The following is an 18139-nucleotide window of genomic DNA, read 5'->3' on the forward strand; positions in this document are numbered from 1 at the left end:
TTCGGGATGCTTTCAGTGTAGGCCAGTGGTGTCACTGGGTGCAGGACAGCAAAGCTACAACTTGGGGGGCTGGAAAATGCTAAGGATTTCCCACCAAATGCATTTGGAGGGAAACTAAGTATTTGCTCCTTGAAAATGTTCAGTTTTTTTATTCCACATCACCCCCATTTTAAAAAAAAAAAAATTTCCGAACTGTTTTTCACTGACAAACCAGAAAATTTCAAAACTAAAAAAAGCTGAAAAGGCGGTTTCTCATGGAAAAGAAATTTCCACTGTAAGAAGATTTTGACTAGTTCTCCCAATCCTGTTCCAGTTTGCACCTGGGTCGGGCCAGTATATTGGAGCAGGTATTTCATCCAGACCCAGAAAAGGGTCAAAGAAACCACAACAACTTGTGCTTTATCCTCTTTCATAGCCCAGTGTCGCAACACCGAGCAAAGGGCATCGTCTGGACAGCTCTGGAAACCCACTCTCCAATAAATGCTCTTTGCAGCCGAGCTCCCCAGATGCTGTGAGAGGAGGCTTCTGCGCCACACACCCAGCCACTCTCAAATTTTCCTCGTCTCAAAAGGGAGTGGCAGGCTTAACAACTAGGCACACGCCAAGTGTTTTTACTGAAAAATGGACAAAATTAACAGCCCAGGCAGTGGCCTGTACAGGATGTACAATTCAGAGCTGTAAAACTTCAAACCCCAGAGCAACAGAATGGAAACTCTGCATGCTCATCCATGTCAGCATCTGGCTGGGAGTCGGGCCAGAACCAGAACCTTTTATCTAGCCCCACCTTGACTGCAGGGCTCTGGATAAAATGGACCCTGAATCCAAACTACTTCTTGGTCAGGCAAAACACAGTTTTCAAGGCCATTTCTAGCTCTATCTAGGGGTATATAGACCCATCACCGTAGTATCTGAGCAGCTCATCAGCATTAATGCATTTATCTTTGCAACACCCTGCAAGGTAAGGAAGGACCATTATCTCCTTTTAAAGGTGGGGAACGGAGGCACAGAGAGGCTAAGGAACTTGCCCAAGGTCACAGAGGGTGTCTGTGGCAGAGCAGAGAATCAAACCCTGCTCTCCTGAGACCCAGGCTAGTGCCCTAACCACTGGCCCATCCTTCCTCTCTTCAGCACGCACTGTCTATCTCTAGTCCACACGCACCCACACTGCTCTCAGCGCCCGTGGCTGTTACCTGGGCAGCAAAGGTTCCCAGCACCACCGTGCAGAAGATGGGATTCCGGAAGATGGCATCAAAGACGTTCCTCTCGCCATGAATCTTGCGAGCGTTGATCTCGTTGAACAGCTGCATCATGACGAAGGTGTTGAAGACAATGGTGTAGTGTTCGGAGGGCGGGGAGTGCAGTGGCGTGTTCCGGCCACTGTCAATATCAAAGAACTTCTCACCTATCAGACAGGAGGTGAAAGAGAAACTTGGTGGGTCTTTTCCCTGCCCCTTCATGCATAACCTGGGATTTGAACGGACACTGCAGAAGGAGAGGTGTTGGCGCCGTGTTGGTCCCAGGATTGGAGAGAGACAAAGCGGGGGAGGTAATCTCTTATCGGCCCATGGTTCCTACACATGCCTATTACACCACCATGCGGTGGACCTCACCCAGTGCACTAAATGCCCCAATAGCAACTCTGTAGGTGACACCAGACCATCACTACGCTCTTGAATGAACTCGCACAGGAAAACGATAAGACAAACACACTGCATCACCTGTGGGTGACCACTTTTCACAAAGCAGTCACTTGATCTGTCCTCATTCTCAAAGGAAACCTGCACAACACCTTGAAAAGAAGAGACTGGACATTTAAGTTCACTACTCTGCTAGACACTAAAAATCATGGACAGAATAGAAATACTGGATTTATGGCCAATTACAACAATCTGCAATCCACTCCAGTCCACCCCGCTCCACCCAGCTACTTCTCACCCCACCCTCCTTCTTCTCCACCCTGTGACTGGAGGGGTGGAAACAGGCCACTTCACCTTGAATGGTCCTTGAAAGGCGTTAACTATTTATGCTAAACAATCTGTTCCACCTCAAATTTAGCAGGGACACTGAGGCTGTGTGTACACTACAGATTACTTCGGTATAAGTTATGTCACTCGGAGTGTGACTAATACACACCTCTGAGTGATGCACGCCGGTGCAGACAGTGCCGTCAGCAGGAGAACTTCTCCCATAGCTACCGCCTCCTGTGGAGGCAGGAGTCATTAAGCTGACTGGAGGGCTCTCCCCCGTTGGCTTAGAGAGTCTTTACCGGAAGTGCGCTGTAAATGATGTCGTGTAGACATAGCCAGAGTCACTTTCCCAGCCCTGAAGAAGAGCTCCGTGTAGCTCGAAAGCATGTCTCTCCCCCGCAACAGAAGTTGGTCCAGTAAAAGATAGGACCTTCCCCCAGTTTGGCTTTCTAATTGCAGGAGAAGCTGGATTATGGAAGCATGGGGGGTGGACAAAGGGAATGTGGGGAAACAGATGCCTGTCTCAGTTAGTTTGACTGAGGGCACCAGCAAAGTGCAATGCATCATGGATAAGCCAGGCAGAGCCCATTCAGACACCTGGATGTCCCTGCATTGGGCCCCACAGGAGGCACTGGAAGTCTTTAAACAGATGGGAATGTAATGCCATACAGGCAGCCATGGATGGCCACGTCCTTCCTTCATCCCAAGAGGATCAGCAGCAGCTCCCTCCCCCATCTCGCTGCCCTCAGCTCCCTGAGGTGGAAGCTTCGTGTTGGGGATGGCAGAGCGCCCACTGCGTTCTCGGCCTACATGAGGCAGCTGTTCAGAACGGGCGGTAGCTATGGTTTGTGTTGTGGATGCTGACTCACTTGGAATTAGACAGAGTCCCACCAAGGTCATTTCCACACAGCCCACGCAGCAGCCACCTGCAGTAGCTGCGGAGCAGGGCCAGAACTGAATGACTGATCTCAGCGTTTAAGGTCCTATAGGCTTATTACGGATCCCAGGAGCCAATCCATCTCCAGCAGCAAAATTAAAAAAAAAAAAAAAAAATAGAAGGGTTCATTCATTAACCCTTTACTTAGTGGAGAGCTGAAAAAAGGAGCCACTTTCTTGGCTACAGCATGCTCTCTGCACCCAGTAGATTAGATTCTGGTGCAGACAATGGGATTCACTGAACTGGGGTCACTGTAGGTGGGCACATGCCCAGCTGGATTAGATAGACTACCTGGATTTACTTCTCACTGGTTTAGAGGCAGAGGGGGTGGCTGGTGTGGAAGTTCCCCCTTCCCTATGGCCTCAGAGACTCACCTGCAAAGAGCAGAGTGAAGATGATGGTGAGCTGGTACACTGCGTGCCCCAGGATGTTCTTCATCATGGTGCGGGAGATCAGGGGCTTGTTGCGGCCGTACGGCCGGCGCAGCAGGAGGGACTCCGAGGGGGGCTCTGTGGCAAGGGCTAAGGACGCAAAGGTGTCCATGATCAAGTTCACCCACAGCATCTGGACGGCCTTCAGCGGAGAGTCCTGCAGAGGGAGAAGAATCCCCCGAGGAGAACGTGGTCTCTTTGCTCAATACATAAAACCACCACCACCACCTCTGCCGCTCACCGGATGCTTTGTCATGATTATTTTATCTCCCCCCACCCCACCCCCAAGGTCCCTTGGCAAATCAGCAGCTAAGCCAAGGACTCCTGGCTTCAAGTCCCATCCAGCTCTAAGCACTAGGTTGCTCCCCAGGCCTCCTTACCTGTGTGATGCAGGCTCCTGTGAAAGCGACGATGACGGCCACCACGTTGACGGTCAGCTGGAACTGCAGGAACTTGGAGATACTGTCATACACGTTGCGGCCCCACATCACCGCCTTCACAATGCTGGTGAAGTTGTCATCCGTCAGGATGATGTCCGAAGCTTCTTTGGCCACATCTGTGCCTGCGATGCCCTTGAGGGGGAAACAGAGTGTCGATGAGTCATAAGAACAGCCATACTGAGTCAGACCACAGGCCCATCTAGCCCAATATCCTGTCTTCCGACAGTGGCCAATGCCAGGTGCCCCAGAGGGAATGAGCAGAACAAGTAATCAAGTGATCCATCCCATTGCCCATTCCCAGCTTCTGACAAACAGAGGCGAGGGACACCATCCCTGCCCATCCTGGCTCATAGCCATTGATGGACCTATCCTCCACTGAATTTATCTAGTTCTTTTTTGAACCCTGTTATAGTCTTGGCCTTCACAATATCCTCTGGCAAGGAGTTCCACAGGTTGACTGTGCGTAGTGTGAAAAAAATACTTCCTTTTGTTTTAAACCTGCTGCCTATTAATTTCATTTGGTGGCCCCCTAGTTCTTGCGTTGAGGAGTAAACAACACTTCCTTATTTACTTTCTCCATGCCAGTCATGATTTTATAGACATCTATCATATCCCCCCTTAGTCATCTCTTTTCCAAGCTGAAAAGTCCCAGTCTTATTAATCTCTCCTCATACAGAAGCCGTTCCATACCCTGAATCATTTTTGTTGCCCTTTTCTGAACCTTTTCCAATTCCAATGCCTCTTTTTTGAGATGGGGTGACCACATCTGCACACAGAATTCAAGATGTGGCTGTACCATGGATTTATATAGAGACACAATGTGATATTTTTGGTCTTATCTGTCCCTTTCTTAATGATTCCCAACATTCTGTTCGCTTTGACTTCTGCTGCACACTGAGAACTCTCCACAATGACTCCAAGATCTCTTTGAGTGGTAACAGCTAATTTAGACCCCATCATTTTATATGTATAATTGGGGGTCACTGGGCAAACTGTCCACCTCCCCATGCCAGTGCTCTGCTTCTTCCCAGACAAGGCTGACAAGCCTTGGAAGTTTGGATCCAGATCAGACCTATGACCAGAATGAGCCCGCTTCTATCTTTACAGGACGCCCTCTATGCTTGGAACAGCTTCCACATCCTATGCACCAAGCACCTTCCTTCCTACCTGGGGACAGCAGGCTGTCAATTCTGGTATGGGATCTCCTGCCAACACCTCTTACCTCACAGAGTGTTGAAATGGAGCAGGCAACAATAGTCAGTCAGTCTTTAAGGTGCCATCGTACTCAGTGTTGTTTTTGTGGATACAGACTAACACGACTACCCCCTGATACTTAAAAGTAGCTATTTCCCCTTGATCCTTTTTGCTAAGTGTTCATACAAACAGGGACCATTGGGATCCAGAAGCACGCTCTCTCTGGTAGGGAGCTCCAGAGAAACAGATGGGCTTCCCCCCAAAATTGCACCCAGTATAGTTCATTTGCTGGCAGAGGTGTCTGAGGATTTACTCTCCCGTGTTTGGCACACACCCCCACCCCGCTCCTCTGGTCTTAATTGAGACTGTAATCCTGCAATGAGCACCAAACCAGGTGGACCCCTGTGCCCACTGCAATCTCTCTGGGGCAAAGACTCCCTCTGTGTTTTGCAAAGCGCCACATACATCTAAGGCACTCCACAATGGCCATTTAAAAGAGATCAGGCTGCTTGCTGCAGTAATCAGTCGTGGGCACTAGAAGGTGCTCAGTTTGCACAGATGCTGCCATTGCCAGGAGCAAAGGCACAGCTACGTGCAGATGTGTTAAGTGGAAGCAGCTTCATGATTTTGCCTAATGCTCTCCTGCTGGGTCCTGTTGAGCCTGGGTATTGGGAGATTCTGTCCCTAGCTGTCAATTTCCTGGTTTGGTAGGAGGGCAAACGTGACACTGAATTTTGACCACGTTGTTTGTTTCCCAGTCTCCGGAGTCCATAGTCAGAGATAAACAGTAAGGGGCCCTTAGTTTCCTGTTGGGAAAGTCCATCCCCACAGACTGCAGCAGGGCAGCCATTCTTTTCAATTCTCAGCACAACACTCAGCCCCAAAAAGGATTGGTCATCGGATTTCAGCACCCGATCCAGTCACCTCTCCGGCTGAAGAACGCCTATGTCCAGCCTGCAGACTCAAGACCTTAGTTTTAGCCAGCAATCAAGTCCATTGCTTGGACTAAATCAATGAGTGAGAGAAAGACAGAAAACTATGTTGCAGGGGCTCGGGAGGATTAAATGGGCCTGCAAAACAGCTTACAACAGATCTTTGTTTAAAGAAAATTCCAAAAGGAATCTGTTTAAACATACATACATTCCCCTGTAGTGGCTGCAACCCAAACACTGCAGCCTTATGCTAGAGTACCAGAACCTGACCATGAAACGGACTAGAAACCAGGGGAAAAATGACCAGTTTATTTTCCTGGTTCCATTTGAAAGAAATGCAGAAAAGTAGGCAAACAGTGTTAACAGCAAAGCGCAAGCTAGATTTTCAGATTCTTTCTGGGTAAATAAGCTAATGCATTAACAGAAAGATAAGATTTGGGGTTGTTTATTTTCCGTTTGGGTCAGTAACTCCAGGCCTGGGTCCTTTCAGCCAGGCTCCTAAATACATGTGGCTGATTTGCAGAGGTGCTGAACATCTGCACCTACCATTGTCCTGAGCCTATATGAAAACCAGGCTATGTTTATTTAGGTGCCTATGTGTGGGTTTAGGACATTAGCTTTCAGCAGCCAAGTTTGAACGTTAAGGCTAGGATTCTTAATCTGACAATGTCCCTTTAAGGATGTAAAAGGAGGGAGGGTTCGTCTTCAAGCCAGGATAAGAGGATTGTTTCTTGGTATGGGATATTTTCCAGGACCCTTGTTGCAAAAATCCTATAGCACTTAATACAAAGTGATCACCTCCCTGCAAAATTTTTGAACCATCTTATGAAGTCTATAGAGAATTTTATAGCAGGGATAAAATTCTATAGGATGATTAAAATGATCTCCTCTTCTACTACATCCTGTAAGCCTTTGTGCGATTCCTATACCACAAAAGGTTTTCACTCCTCTTCAAAGCCATAGGATGTTTCTAACACAATGCAGCACACGGAGAAAGACTCATGTTCTTCCATACCATAGCAAATCCGACATCAGCTTTCTTCAAGGCTGGGCCATCATTGGTCCCGTCCCCAGTCACGGCCACCACCTGCCGCCGCTCTCCAACAGTGCTGTCAATAATTCCTGAAACACAGACACAGGGTTCAAAGGCAACAGGCCCCAGCGTGGGCTCCTTGCACAGATGGAGCTGCACTGGGTAGCAGTTGGCCTGGGAATCACTAGATCGGCACAAAGTGGCAACGATATAACAGTGGCACGTCTTCTCTTAATGTGGACACTTGTCAGCCACTGAATATTGCAGGGCTGCGTCTCTCCTTGGGGACAGGCACTGTTTTTAAGACTCTCATCCAGTGTCTCTTCTGGCAGGGGTGCTGAGAACCAGTGAACCAAACTGTCAATGCTGTAGAGGAAACCACTTCAAGCCAGGGGGTGCAGCCTTAACCCCAGCACCTCCAGTTCCAGCACCTATGGCAGGATCATACCACTGCTGATACTTCGCCTTTCCAGATCACCTTCCCTGCAAGGATCTCAGTCCTTAAGCCTTACTGCCCCGCTAGGAAGATGATCAGCACCAATTAGCCTTGTTATACAGATGGGGAAAACATGTCAGGCACAAGGAATGATGGGGGGAAAAAAAGTGTCTTGCTCTAGGTCACAGTGAGTCAACGGCAGAGCTAGGAAAAGAACACAGGCGTCCAGGTTCCCTACCCTGTGGGAATTTGTGCAGGAGCCCTTACCTTTCACAAGCGTATGCTTATCCGTGGGGGAGGAACGGGCCAGAACTCGCAGCTTGGGCCAGACTTTATCCAGCTGCTCTTGCTCCACCTGCAGGACCAACCAAGAGAGAGACGTTGAGTCGGTCAAGGAGCGTGAAGCTGCCTCCGTGGGCCTGGCCAGGCAGGCGTTTGAAAACTAGAGCCGAGCGAATCATTGATCATTCGGTTCGCTGGCCGAAAAGAAAAAAAAAAAACTGAACAAACTATTCAGTGTGGGTCCAAAAGGTTTAGTTTAGTTTTCAGGTGCGGGGGGTTTTTACTAGCTCGATTTCAAAACAAGAAGTCAAAACAGTTCATTTAGCAAAAATATCCAATTAAAATAGTTCAACTTTCCCCAAAAAGTTTTCCCCTTTGTTTTCCCCCCCAGCTGAAGTGATAGGCAGAATTGGACCCAAACTCATGAACAGTTTCTCAACCTGAAACTAGTTTATTCACTGAAAAATGCAGTCACTGAAAAATTTTGTCCAGCCCTATTGAGAGCCAAGGATCATTAGGTAGGGCAGGACGGGGAGCGAGGACTGGATGGTCCCTTCACCTCAACTTTACTGTTTCTCCCACGACAAATCTGGAGCCCAGGCATCTACCAGGGGTCACTGGCCCCTAGCCAAGCTGGCTAGAAGCTCCAGCTGATACGAGCTGAGCAGGCAGCTCTCCATGACAGGCATTCGAAGCATTATAAGCAGCGAGGTCCAGTTCAGTTTTGGTCCAAGAGGCCATGTATTATGGAGGTAGCCTCTTGCTCCTGCCTGTGCTGCACTTCCAGGTCTATGGTTCGGAGCTAACCGCACCCTTTGTCAGCAGGCTATGCTTCCGAAGATGCCTCTGGAGTCCATTGCCCAGGGCCCCGAGTGACTCATACAGAGGCAGGGTCCCTTATCTGTATTCCTACCTCTCCCTTCTCATTCCGGATGAGCCGGTTGAACTCCTTGCCCTCCAGGCACAGGAAGTCCTCCCCAGGCAGCAGGATGCCGCACTTGGTAGCGATGGCGCGGGCCGTGTTGATGTTGTCGCCTGTCACCATGCGGACGGTGATGCCAGCACGCTGGCACTTCATGATGGCCTCTGGCACCTACAGGCGAGGTCAGAGAGAAACACTGTGGAACAGGGCCACCCGGGGGGGGGGCAAGTGGGGCAATTTGCCCCAGAAGGGACCCCCAGGGGAGTTTTCAGGGGCAATTTGGCAGCGGGGGGGGGGTCCTTCAGCGCTGCTGAACACACCCGGAGTGAAGGACCCGCTGCCACTTCTGCCGCTCCGGGTCTTTGGCGGCAGTGCAGCGGTGGGGGCCCTTCCGCTCCACGTCTTCGGCAAAGCGTCCCGAAGACCCGCAGCGGAAGGACCCCTGCCGCCGAAGACCCCAGGCTCCCTGAATCCTCTGGGCAGCCCTGCTGTGGAAAAGAGACAGATGGGGGAAGAGAGACGGACTGGAAAGAGAGAAGCTATGGAAAAAAACCTGTAGGGTCAGACAGACTCAAGCAGCCCCACCTGCACAGTGTGAATGGAGGGCTGAGGTAACTGGCACAGAAAAGCTGGCATACAAGGGACATGCTAGCAGCTTTGGTGCAGCAGGAGGCCTCCCTGGGAAGGAGTGGCAGATGAAGGTAGGATTGCTGGAATCCTGGCCCAGCAGTCAGGAGAGGTTCAGGCATGGCAGCAAGCCAGGGCAAATGGAGGAGCAGCATCTGGGAAAGTTGGGTGCACGAGGGAGCTGGGGCTGCAAAGAGTCCATCCAGGGAGAAGGTCCAGGGGGATGAAGATCAAGGAGCCCAGGGTGGGGCTGAGATGTCTTGAGGGGGTTGGAGCAGGAGGTTGGTTCAAGTTTTGGTGAATTCAGGCCTCGTTCAGTCCCAATGCGCCGCTGGGCTGGGCCGGGCCGGCCACCAACAACAGGATCATGCAGAGGGATGCTGCGTAGGGTGGAAGGCTCAGGGCAGCCTGGAAGGAAAGCCCCGGACAGAGGAATCCCCAAGAACCAGAGAGCAGGAAGGAGCAGAGAGTCTTGCTTCTATGCCTTGTTCTCCAACCCCATGGGGTGGTTGATTTGACACTGGCCTCCTGGCATCAAGAACCAGGCAGCGGCTAACTCGAGGGCAAGGCAGAGAGTCTCCATCTTGCTCCACAGGAGCGGGGAAGCAGCGCATGGCAAGTCGGGTCTATGGAGCCCAGATGCTGGGCACTGGAGCCCCATTGTACTGAGTCGCGCACAGGGGACTCAAGTTACTGAGAGTTTGACAGGAGCCAGCTCACTTCTAAGCTCGGTGTAGGAGGCACTGGCTGAGCGGTTCTAAACCAAGGAGCTCGTTCTCTCCATGGTGCTAGAGGACAGCAGGTCTGTTCAGAGCCGTTCCTGGAACTGACTGCGGGGCCGTTCCTCTACTGCCCCCAGGGACACGTAACCTCATTGCCTCCTCCACGCGATGCCGCGGTGCTCAGGAACCTCCGGTGCCGCGGTACAGATGAGCAATCTAATCGAGACGTGGGACGTTTTATTTCTCCTGCTCTGCCGGATGGCACGTTGACAGCGGCCCGGCCCGGCATCTCCGGCTGCAGCAGCACCACGTCGCTGCGCTAAATAGGTTTCATCTCATACAGAACGAGCCTGAGCAGGGGGTAGGGCGTCCTCGGCTGTGTGTGTGTGTGTGGGGGAAAAACATTACTGAGAAATCAGCAAATTGAATCACGGCCTCCAGAGCCGGTGCAGACCGGGCATCTGTAATGCGATTCCCGAGCCCAGATACTTCAACGTCTAATTAGGGAAAGACGAGAGCAAGGCAGGCTCCAAAATGTAATAAAGAGGCAGGCATGGGACTGCTTATTGCTTTAGCCCAGCGGTCTGTCTGTTACCCCCGGGCAAGCTGTGAGAAAGAACAGGGGGAAGGAGCAGGTGGGCATCGCTGGGGAAAATAGGTTCCTGTAAACAGTACTCTCCCACCCTGGGGGGCAGCAAATCAGTTCCCCCCACCCCCCCATTAATCTTTCACCTGTGGAACACTCCACCCGACTTCTGGGCAACCTCTGGCAACGCACCCTTCCCTTGAACATTGGCACTGGAGGGGCGCTCGTGCCCAGACACCTGGCTCAGACCAAGATGCCTTTGTGGGGATGTGCCTGGTATACAGGTGAGGAAGGGAGGGAAGCGCACACCCCAGGCACTTGGCGTGCTCCGCATAGTGGCACAGAGCGAGGGCACCTCAGGAGCAAGCACCCCCACATGGCACAGGGACCGGGGGAGGCAATGCGTGGCACCCTGCAGGACATCTGTGGGGTGCTCGTGCCCCATCCACCTCTCTAGACGGGCACTCATCACCCCGCAGCAGCAGCAGACCGAGGGGCACAGAGCTCATGCCGCAGCAGGGTGGGGAAGGGACATGCAGCCAGCAAAGCAGCCGAACTGCCCGGGTTAAGGTGGTGAGAGGGCGTTGTGGTACCTCTGGCCGGACAGGGTCCTCTATGCCGACCACGGTGATACAGGCCAGGTCAGACACAATCTCGTTCTCGCTGTCCCAGTCAGGCTCGGCGTCGGCAGGGAAGTCGCGGAAGGCCAGACAGATGGTGCGCAGCCCTTGGCATGCCATCGGCTCAATCACCTTCTTCACCATCTCATCCCGGTCCTTCACCTTGAACACCCGCAAGTCCCCGTTCTTGTCCAGAATCTTTGTGCACCTGCACACGGCGGGAGGTTTCAGAAGTTAACGGAGAGATGGCTTGGCATCTGCCGACGAACTAGAGAGGCAAGACTCCCAGCCCCAACCACACATCAGAAGAGATGGTGCCACCGATTTAGCAAGCCCCTCATCTGTCAGTTAGGCATGAACCCCAAGAGTTTGCAGGTGAGCCCACAGGAAGGGAAAAAAAAATTATATATACATGAGATGGATGCTTCCTTCCCTGAAACAGCCTAGATTCTCAGGGCTGCAGAGCTGGGCGTGGAATCTCTCTGGAACACACTCCCTGCCAGATGTATGGCACTGCCTGGCTGCAGACACCAACGCAGCTTCTGCATGGCATTTTGGCTGCCAGGAGCGCAAAGGCAGCAGTAGAAGTGACAAAACAATTACTCAGCAAATGTGCCAAGCGCCCTCCAGACAGGTTCCGCTTGAGCTCCAATTAGCAGATCGTATTTTATGCCAAGCAACTGAGGATGAAGCCACGGGGCTGTCCTGCATGGCACAATGCTCTTATAATGACCGCATGCAGGCTCAAAGATGGCAGAGAACCGCTCACTTCACTAGGTGCTATTTGAAGCTTTCCCAGAGGCAGTGTGGCCTAGTGAATAGTGCACTGGACCAGGACTTGGGAGACTGGTTACCAAGCAGACTGGGAATAGAACCCATCAAATTACATCTCTCTGGGCCTCAGTTTCCCAATCTGTAAAATGGGGATAATGATACTGATCTCCTTTGTAAAGCGCTCTGAGATCTACAGATGAAAAAAGTGTGCTATACAGGAACTAGGGATTATTCTTCTCTGTTCTGCAGATAATGTACATGAGTCTTTTTTCACAAGAGAGATCTCACAGATGTCCCCTCCCCACTGAAATTCCCACAATTCTGGGTTCATTCTGGGAAGGGCTCCCCAGACCATCAGTGGCCTGTGGAGCATAGCCAGAGAATTTACATTCAGAAGCACCACTAGTGGCTCTAGCAGGGGAATGGCTTACTCAGCAACGTAGGAGGGAAGGGTAGTTACTTGCGTAGGATGATCTCCGAGGCTCCTTTGCTGTACATGCGGAAGCTGCCGTCCGGGTTTTTCAACACCGTGCTCATGGATTTGCGCACTGAGTTGAAGGTGTAGACCTTGTAGAGTTTCTCCTCTGGCACCTCGTTCCGAACTGCCTGGTAGTCTTGCTTCAAATCCAGGACGAAGCCCAGCAGGGAGCACTCTGTCTTGTTCCCCACTTGCCGCGGGAGGCCCCCTTCCTTTTCTGGTGGCTAAGAAGTTCCCAAAGTGGGGAGAAAGGGGGGAAATAAAAGTCAATACAAATCTTTCCGGCCAGGCCCACTGAGGTGGGGGGAAAGAAGGGGAGGAGTTGGAAGTCTGATCTGCAGGGATATAATGGATGTTGACTTTTCAAAGATTGTGATCAGCAGGGTCCAGAGCGAACAAGTCAAGATGAAATGGGAGTAGATTCCACTTCTTAGAGCCTTGGAGCCAGATCCTCAGCTAGTGCAAATCAAGATAGCGCCACTGAGGTCAACCCCAGCCCCGGAGAACTAAGAGGCATAAACCCCAGCTGAGGACCTGGCCCATTGTTTCAGACTCTCTGCATCACCACATCTATGTAAAGGCCCGTGCAAAGTGATGGAAAGTCACAGATTTAAGGGGAAAAACGGACCCCTGATCATCTAATCCGACCTTCTGCATAACAGGGGCCATTAATTCCTTTTTGAACTAGATCCTCTGACCAGCTGTGTGGAGGACACAACGCGTGCTAAGCTGCTCTTAACCCCTTGTTCATCGGGAAGTAAATCTTACACCCCCTCCCCCATATCCTATCACAGCCCCATGCTTTTCCCTGTGCTGTTCCTTTGCATGGGTCGCCAGCCACCTGAGCTCTGGGAGGGGCTAGAAGCAGCGTTGTCAGAGTAGCAGGGGGAGGACAACTCACCAGGATCTTTGACGTGTAGGCGGAGTTGATGGCGACGCTATGGACGATGAGGTCCAAGACCTTGGACAGGATGGCTTCGGGGTCGGGGATCTGCCGGTAATGGGCGTCGCCCACGTAGGCCTGCACCACGGTCATGCGGTTCATGGTGAGCGTGCCAGTCTTGTCCGAGCAGATGGCCGTAGCGTTGCCCATGGTCTCACAGGCATCCAGGTGCCTCACCAGGTTGTTGTCCTTCATCATTTTCTGCAGCGGGGCGCAAGACAGGCCGTGAAAGGGTTAAGAGGCAGGTAGGCTTCTCCTCACCTGTGTCTTCACACGGCACACAGCCGAAGCTCACAGCCATGCTTCGCACCCCCCTGGGAAGGCAGATCCTGGAGCCAAGGGCACTGGGAACACAGAGGAACGGGGAGGCCATGGCCTCTGCACTCAGCATCACCTCAGCGAGGGATGCAGTTTCTGTAGGGCCAGCCCGACACCCCCACGCCCTCCCAGCTCTGCTCCGCGGTGCTCCGCTGGCTTGGCAGGAAGTGCTATTGCCACGTGTGTCCCCAGCAGTGCCAGGCCAGGCTCCTGGCTTACTTAGAACAAGGGGACGGGAGGGTTTGTCTGGGAGAGCAGGACACTGGGCAGGGGAGCAGCAGCGGAGTAAATGAGAATCCCTTTCCCCAGCTGGTGGCTAACGCGGCCCAGCGCCGGCCTCCCTGCACAACAGCTGGGAAAAACAGGCCTCTGCCCCCTCTGCTCCCGGCCTTCCCGTGGGGAGGAGAGCCACCTCCATCTGCACTCTGCCCCTCCAAAGCCCCCCTAGGCATCGTGAACATAGCACCCCCACCTCCAAATATGCACAGCTCCCTCTATGCGCCTTGGTGAAGATGGGAACCCATTACTGTCCTCTGCTCAACACTTCCCCCGCCCCAGCCTTCTGGTGAGGGGAACAACCCCTCCCCTTCTGGTGAACACAGTCACCCCAACATTCCCCGCCCAGGTGCGGCCTCACCTTGACCGAGTAGGCCAGGGAGATGGTGACAGCCAGGGGCAGGCCCTCAGGCACGGCCACCACCAGCACGGTGACGCCAATGATGAAGAACTTGACGAAGTACTGGATGTAGATGGGGGTGCACTCCGCCAGCCAGGGCCTCTGCTGCACCCCAAAGGTGTCGATCACGAAGTACAGCACCAGGATGACCACCGTGATGGCCGACATGATCAGTCCTAGGGAAGGAGACAGGTGAGAGGCCAGCGAGACCTGTAGCGACGCCCACACCCCTAGGCTGGGGATCGAGATGGGAAAGCCGCTCTGACAAGAGTGTCTTGGAGCTCTGCTCCCCCAGGCTTGAGCCCTGGGGGCTCTTTGCCTGGGCGTCCATCCACACCTAAGCCTGCCCCAGCATTTCAAAGTGTTCACAGCAGGGTCTCTGATCCCATAGACTCCCTGGGCCAGACTAGCCGAGGGGCTGCTGGTGAAGACGGAGGTTCATTAGCAGAGCTATGTGGAGACCTAGGACTGGCACGGGAGAGCTGGAGTTCAGGATTGAGGGGCGTGAGCAAATCTGTGAGCATGGAGTACCAGAGGGGATTGGAGGTCAGGACCGAGGTACATTAGCAAAGATGGGCCTGGGGGTACCGTTGGGATGAAGGGGCGTCAGCAAAGCTGAGTGTGGGGGATCCAAGGCTGGAATAGCAGGACGTGCTGCAGCTTAGGACTGAGGGGAACCAGCACAGGGTCCTTCTCACACCATGCCAGTCTCTAGCCCGCACTATCTGTCCCTCATGGTCACCGCCAACACATCTAGTGGAACATCCTGCCACTACAACTTCACTGGGGAGCAGACCAGCGTGAAGCTGTCTGAGAGTGGAGATACACCTCATCCATGCTCACCTGCCTTCCCAATCTGCACTGCCAGGCGGGTGAGCTTCCCTTGCAGCACCGATTTCTCCTTCTTCGGGACCTTCACCTTCTTCTTCTCCTTCTCCTCATTCTCCACCCCTTCCTGGCTCTTCAGGGGCTGGATCTCCAGGGCCACGCCATCCTGAGTTTTAGCTACACCCCAGGGGCAAAAGAGAGACAGTGGGTGAGTGGGAGAGGCCATGAGGTAAAGCTTTTGACGCCATTGGACAGAGATGGTGGAGAGAGAAAAAAAACAAAAAACCTAGAGCAAAAAAAAAAAAGACTCCCCTGGCCCACACAGGCAAATGCTAAGGTTAAAGCCTACACAGTCCCAGGGAGCCTGCCCCAGGGGGCAAGTGCCTGGAACAGCTCGTGGGATCATCTCTCATTTGCCTCCCTGCCCCCAACCCCACTTCCCAGGTAAGGGAAAAACATCTCTACTTGATTACACCGGAGGAGGCAGGACAGCCTTACTAGGGTATGGGGCCAAGACTCCCGGGTTCTATTCCCAGCTCCGCCAGTGGCCCTGATTGTGTGGTCTTGGGCGAGAGTCCCTTCACTGCCTTGTGCCTCAGTTTATCCATCTGTAAAATGCAGCTCGTGATACTTACCTTACAGGGTTGTGTTAGGAGACTTAATTCGCTAAGTGTTTGTAAAGCCCTTTGAATACAGGATCATCAGAATGGCCAGGCTGGATCGGATTACAGGATAATCCAGGATCCTCTCACCTACAGTGGCCAGCAGCACAAGCTACTTCAGAGGAAGGTGCAGGAACACCTACAATACATTAAGGTTTCCTCCTAACCCCCACTGGAGGCTGCTTTATGCCCTGAAGCATGACTGTTTAGATCCCTTCCAAAACGGTCATCTTTAATCCTAAATTTTATAACTCCAGGTAATTATCCATATGCATGTCCTGTACTTTCTGGAATCCTGCTAAGCACTTAGCCTTGAGGAGATAGTGGCAATGAGTTCCACAAGCTAACTTCCCACTACGTGTAACGGTATTTCCTTTCCTTAGCTCCCCTGTTCTACACATGTGCTATGGATGAGCTCTTTAATGCCTTCATGGAAGCTCAGTGGGAGTCGCTTTATGCAGACAGCATTTGAGGGGGTGGAATGGAGGGGAGGGAAGGTTAAGGATTGGGGGTGGAGACTGACTGACTCACTAAAGGTGGAGGAGTGAACCGGCTTCTTTACCTTCAGCCCTCTGTGATCCAGCCCAAAAATTTCTTTAGGATCCTTAAGACATAAAAAGGCCAGATCCTCAGCTCATGCAGCCAGATGTAGCTCCCCCCATGTCAATAGAGCTATGCTGGCCTACACTTGAGTATTTGAACCCAAAGAGCACCAACGAAACAAGAAGTCGGGGTGGGGGACCATGAAGACGAGTAGAAAACCCCACAAAAATAATGGAAGTTATTTACTTCATCTCAGTTCTTGTTCTTGGGTTTAAAAAAAGCCAAACAACCCAATCAAAAAAGCAGTGGTTCACATACAGATCCAAATCTGGCTGTTTCAGAGCAGATTCCCCTTTCTAGCCTCCACCACCAAAGTGTTATGGATTCAGAAGAACTCGCAGTTGCTCCAAAATGGTGACCTCCCTGATTAGGACTTTCAGACAGAACAGAAATGGGGGTGGGTGAGGAGACAACAAAAACAAAAATCCAAAACACCCACAAACCCAAAACAACGCGACATGTCAGATTGGAAGGAAGGAAAGAAACGTAAACTGCTGAGAGAGAGAGAGAAAGAGGGTGGAGAAACAGACAGGTGCAGAAATGGGCTTCCTCTACACAGCCTGGAAAGAACACTGTGAGAAACATACTGGAGGAGTAGACGCTCACTTTGATTCAAAAAGGCCATGAGAAGAACAGGGTGTAACAGTTTCACAGGCCAAACCCACCACTGATCCGGGTCCAAACTTGGGGGAGGGGGGCAACACTTCATGCTCGGACTTAAAACCCCATCCCCACCACCCCATTTGCTGCAGAGCGCTCTCCTCACTCGATTCCATGTCCCCATTCATCCTGGCCCGACGGAGGGAGGAATCACTAGCTGCTGCGCTGTGGAAGAATCCCAGGTGGTCAATTTTCTGCTGGTACAAGGCAGCGGTGGAAACTGACAGCCCAGATCAGAGACAGGGCAGAACTATCTGGGGCAGATTTGGTCCCAACGGTCTATTTCTAGGCTGATGTTAAACCTCCCTGAACAATGGGGCTTTTCCCCACTTCCACTCTCCCACCTTCCTCGACCCACAGATCTTGATGTGCTGCTGTCTGTCTAGCCCAGACCTTCCTTCGGAAGAGGCCAGGCTGCCTCATGGGGCACAAAGAACCGTCATCCCCCCCTCACAGCACCAATGGTGGGAAAAAAAAAAAACCCAAAAAACAAAAAAACAAACCCAAATCCTTCGATCAGAACCCTAGGCTGACAGCAGAGGGTGCTGCGACTCCAGCAGCACAGACCTGGGGTTTGAGGCTGGCCCCTAGTTGGACAGGATGGCTCGGGGAGGGGGCACGGGGGATCAGGGGTAAAGGAAGTGTGGAGGTTAGCACTGTGGGGTCAGTTACACCCTCTTCCGGGACAACAAGGCGAGATTCTCGCTGCAGCGGCGAAGAGCACAGACTCATGGGAAGAAGGAAGGAGGAATGCTTGGTAGTTAGTGTGGTGCTGGTTCAAAGGATGGAGAGGCTGGTTACCTTTGTTGCGATTTTCAGGGGCTCCTGCTTTTTTACCTGTTCAGACAAAGAGAAAAAGGGTGGAGTGCTGAGCACATGGTTCTCGACATTAACGTCCCTGTGGGCAGGAAAACACCCTGGGTGCTCTCTATGCTGGCACTCGCATGGCAGGAATCCCACACAGCTGCTGGGCTCCACGTAACTGGCCAGGACTCAAGAGATCAAAGGTGCCTCCCACCCATAAAAGCCAAAGGGGATTTCTCCTGCCAGGTCTCAGCCCTCCTCTCC

General features: G+C 52.3%; 1 protein-coding gene across 4 annotated transcripts in view; it reads right to left on the minus strand.

Moving 5' to 3' along the window:
* ATP2B4 (ATPase plasma membrane Ca2+ transporting 4) overlaps positions 1-18139 on the minus strand; it is a 102545-nt gene that overhangs the window by 18253 nt on the left and 66153 nt on the right. For all 4 annotated transcript variants that reach the window (XM_084611559.1, XM_084611561.1, XM_084611558.1 and 1 more), the window contains exons 7-18: positions 17873-17908; positions 15162-15323; positions 14280-14494; positions 13283-13525; positions 12364-12605; positions 11103-11337; positions 8566-8745; positions 7638-7725; positions 6917-7023; positions 3716-3907; positions 3279-3492; positions 1191-1402 (exon numbers count right to left, since the gene is read on the minus strand). In XM_084611559.1, the coding sequence (XP_084467685.1) occupies positions 1191-1402; positions 3279-3492; positions 3716-3907; positions 6917-7023; positions 7638-7725; positions 8566-8745; positions 11103-11337; positions 12364-12605; positions 13283-13525; positions 14280-14494; positions 15162-15323; positions 17873-17908 (2126 nt within the window). The remainder of the gene's footprint in view (positions 1-1190; positions 1403-3278; positions 3493-3715; positions 3908-6916; positions 7024-7637; positions 7726-8565; positions 8746-11102; positions 11338-12363; positions 12606-13282; positions 13526-14279; positions 14495-15161; positions 15324-17872; positions 17909-18139) is intronic.

Source organism: Lepidochelys olivacea, assembly GCF_965140295.1.
Source record: "Lepidochelys olivacea isolate rLepOli2 genome assembly, chromosome: 21".
Taxonomy (NCBI): domain Eukaryota; kingdom Metazoa; phylum Chordata; order Testudines; family Cheloniidae; genus Lepidochelys; species Lepidochelys olivacea.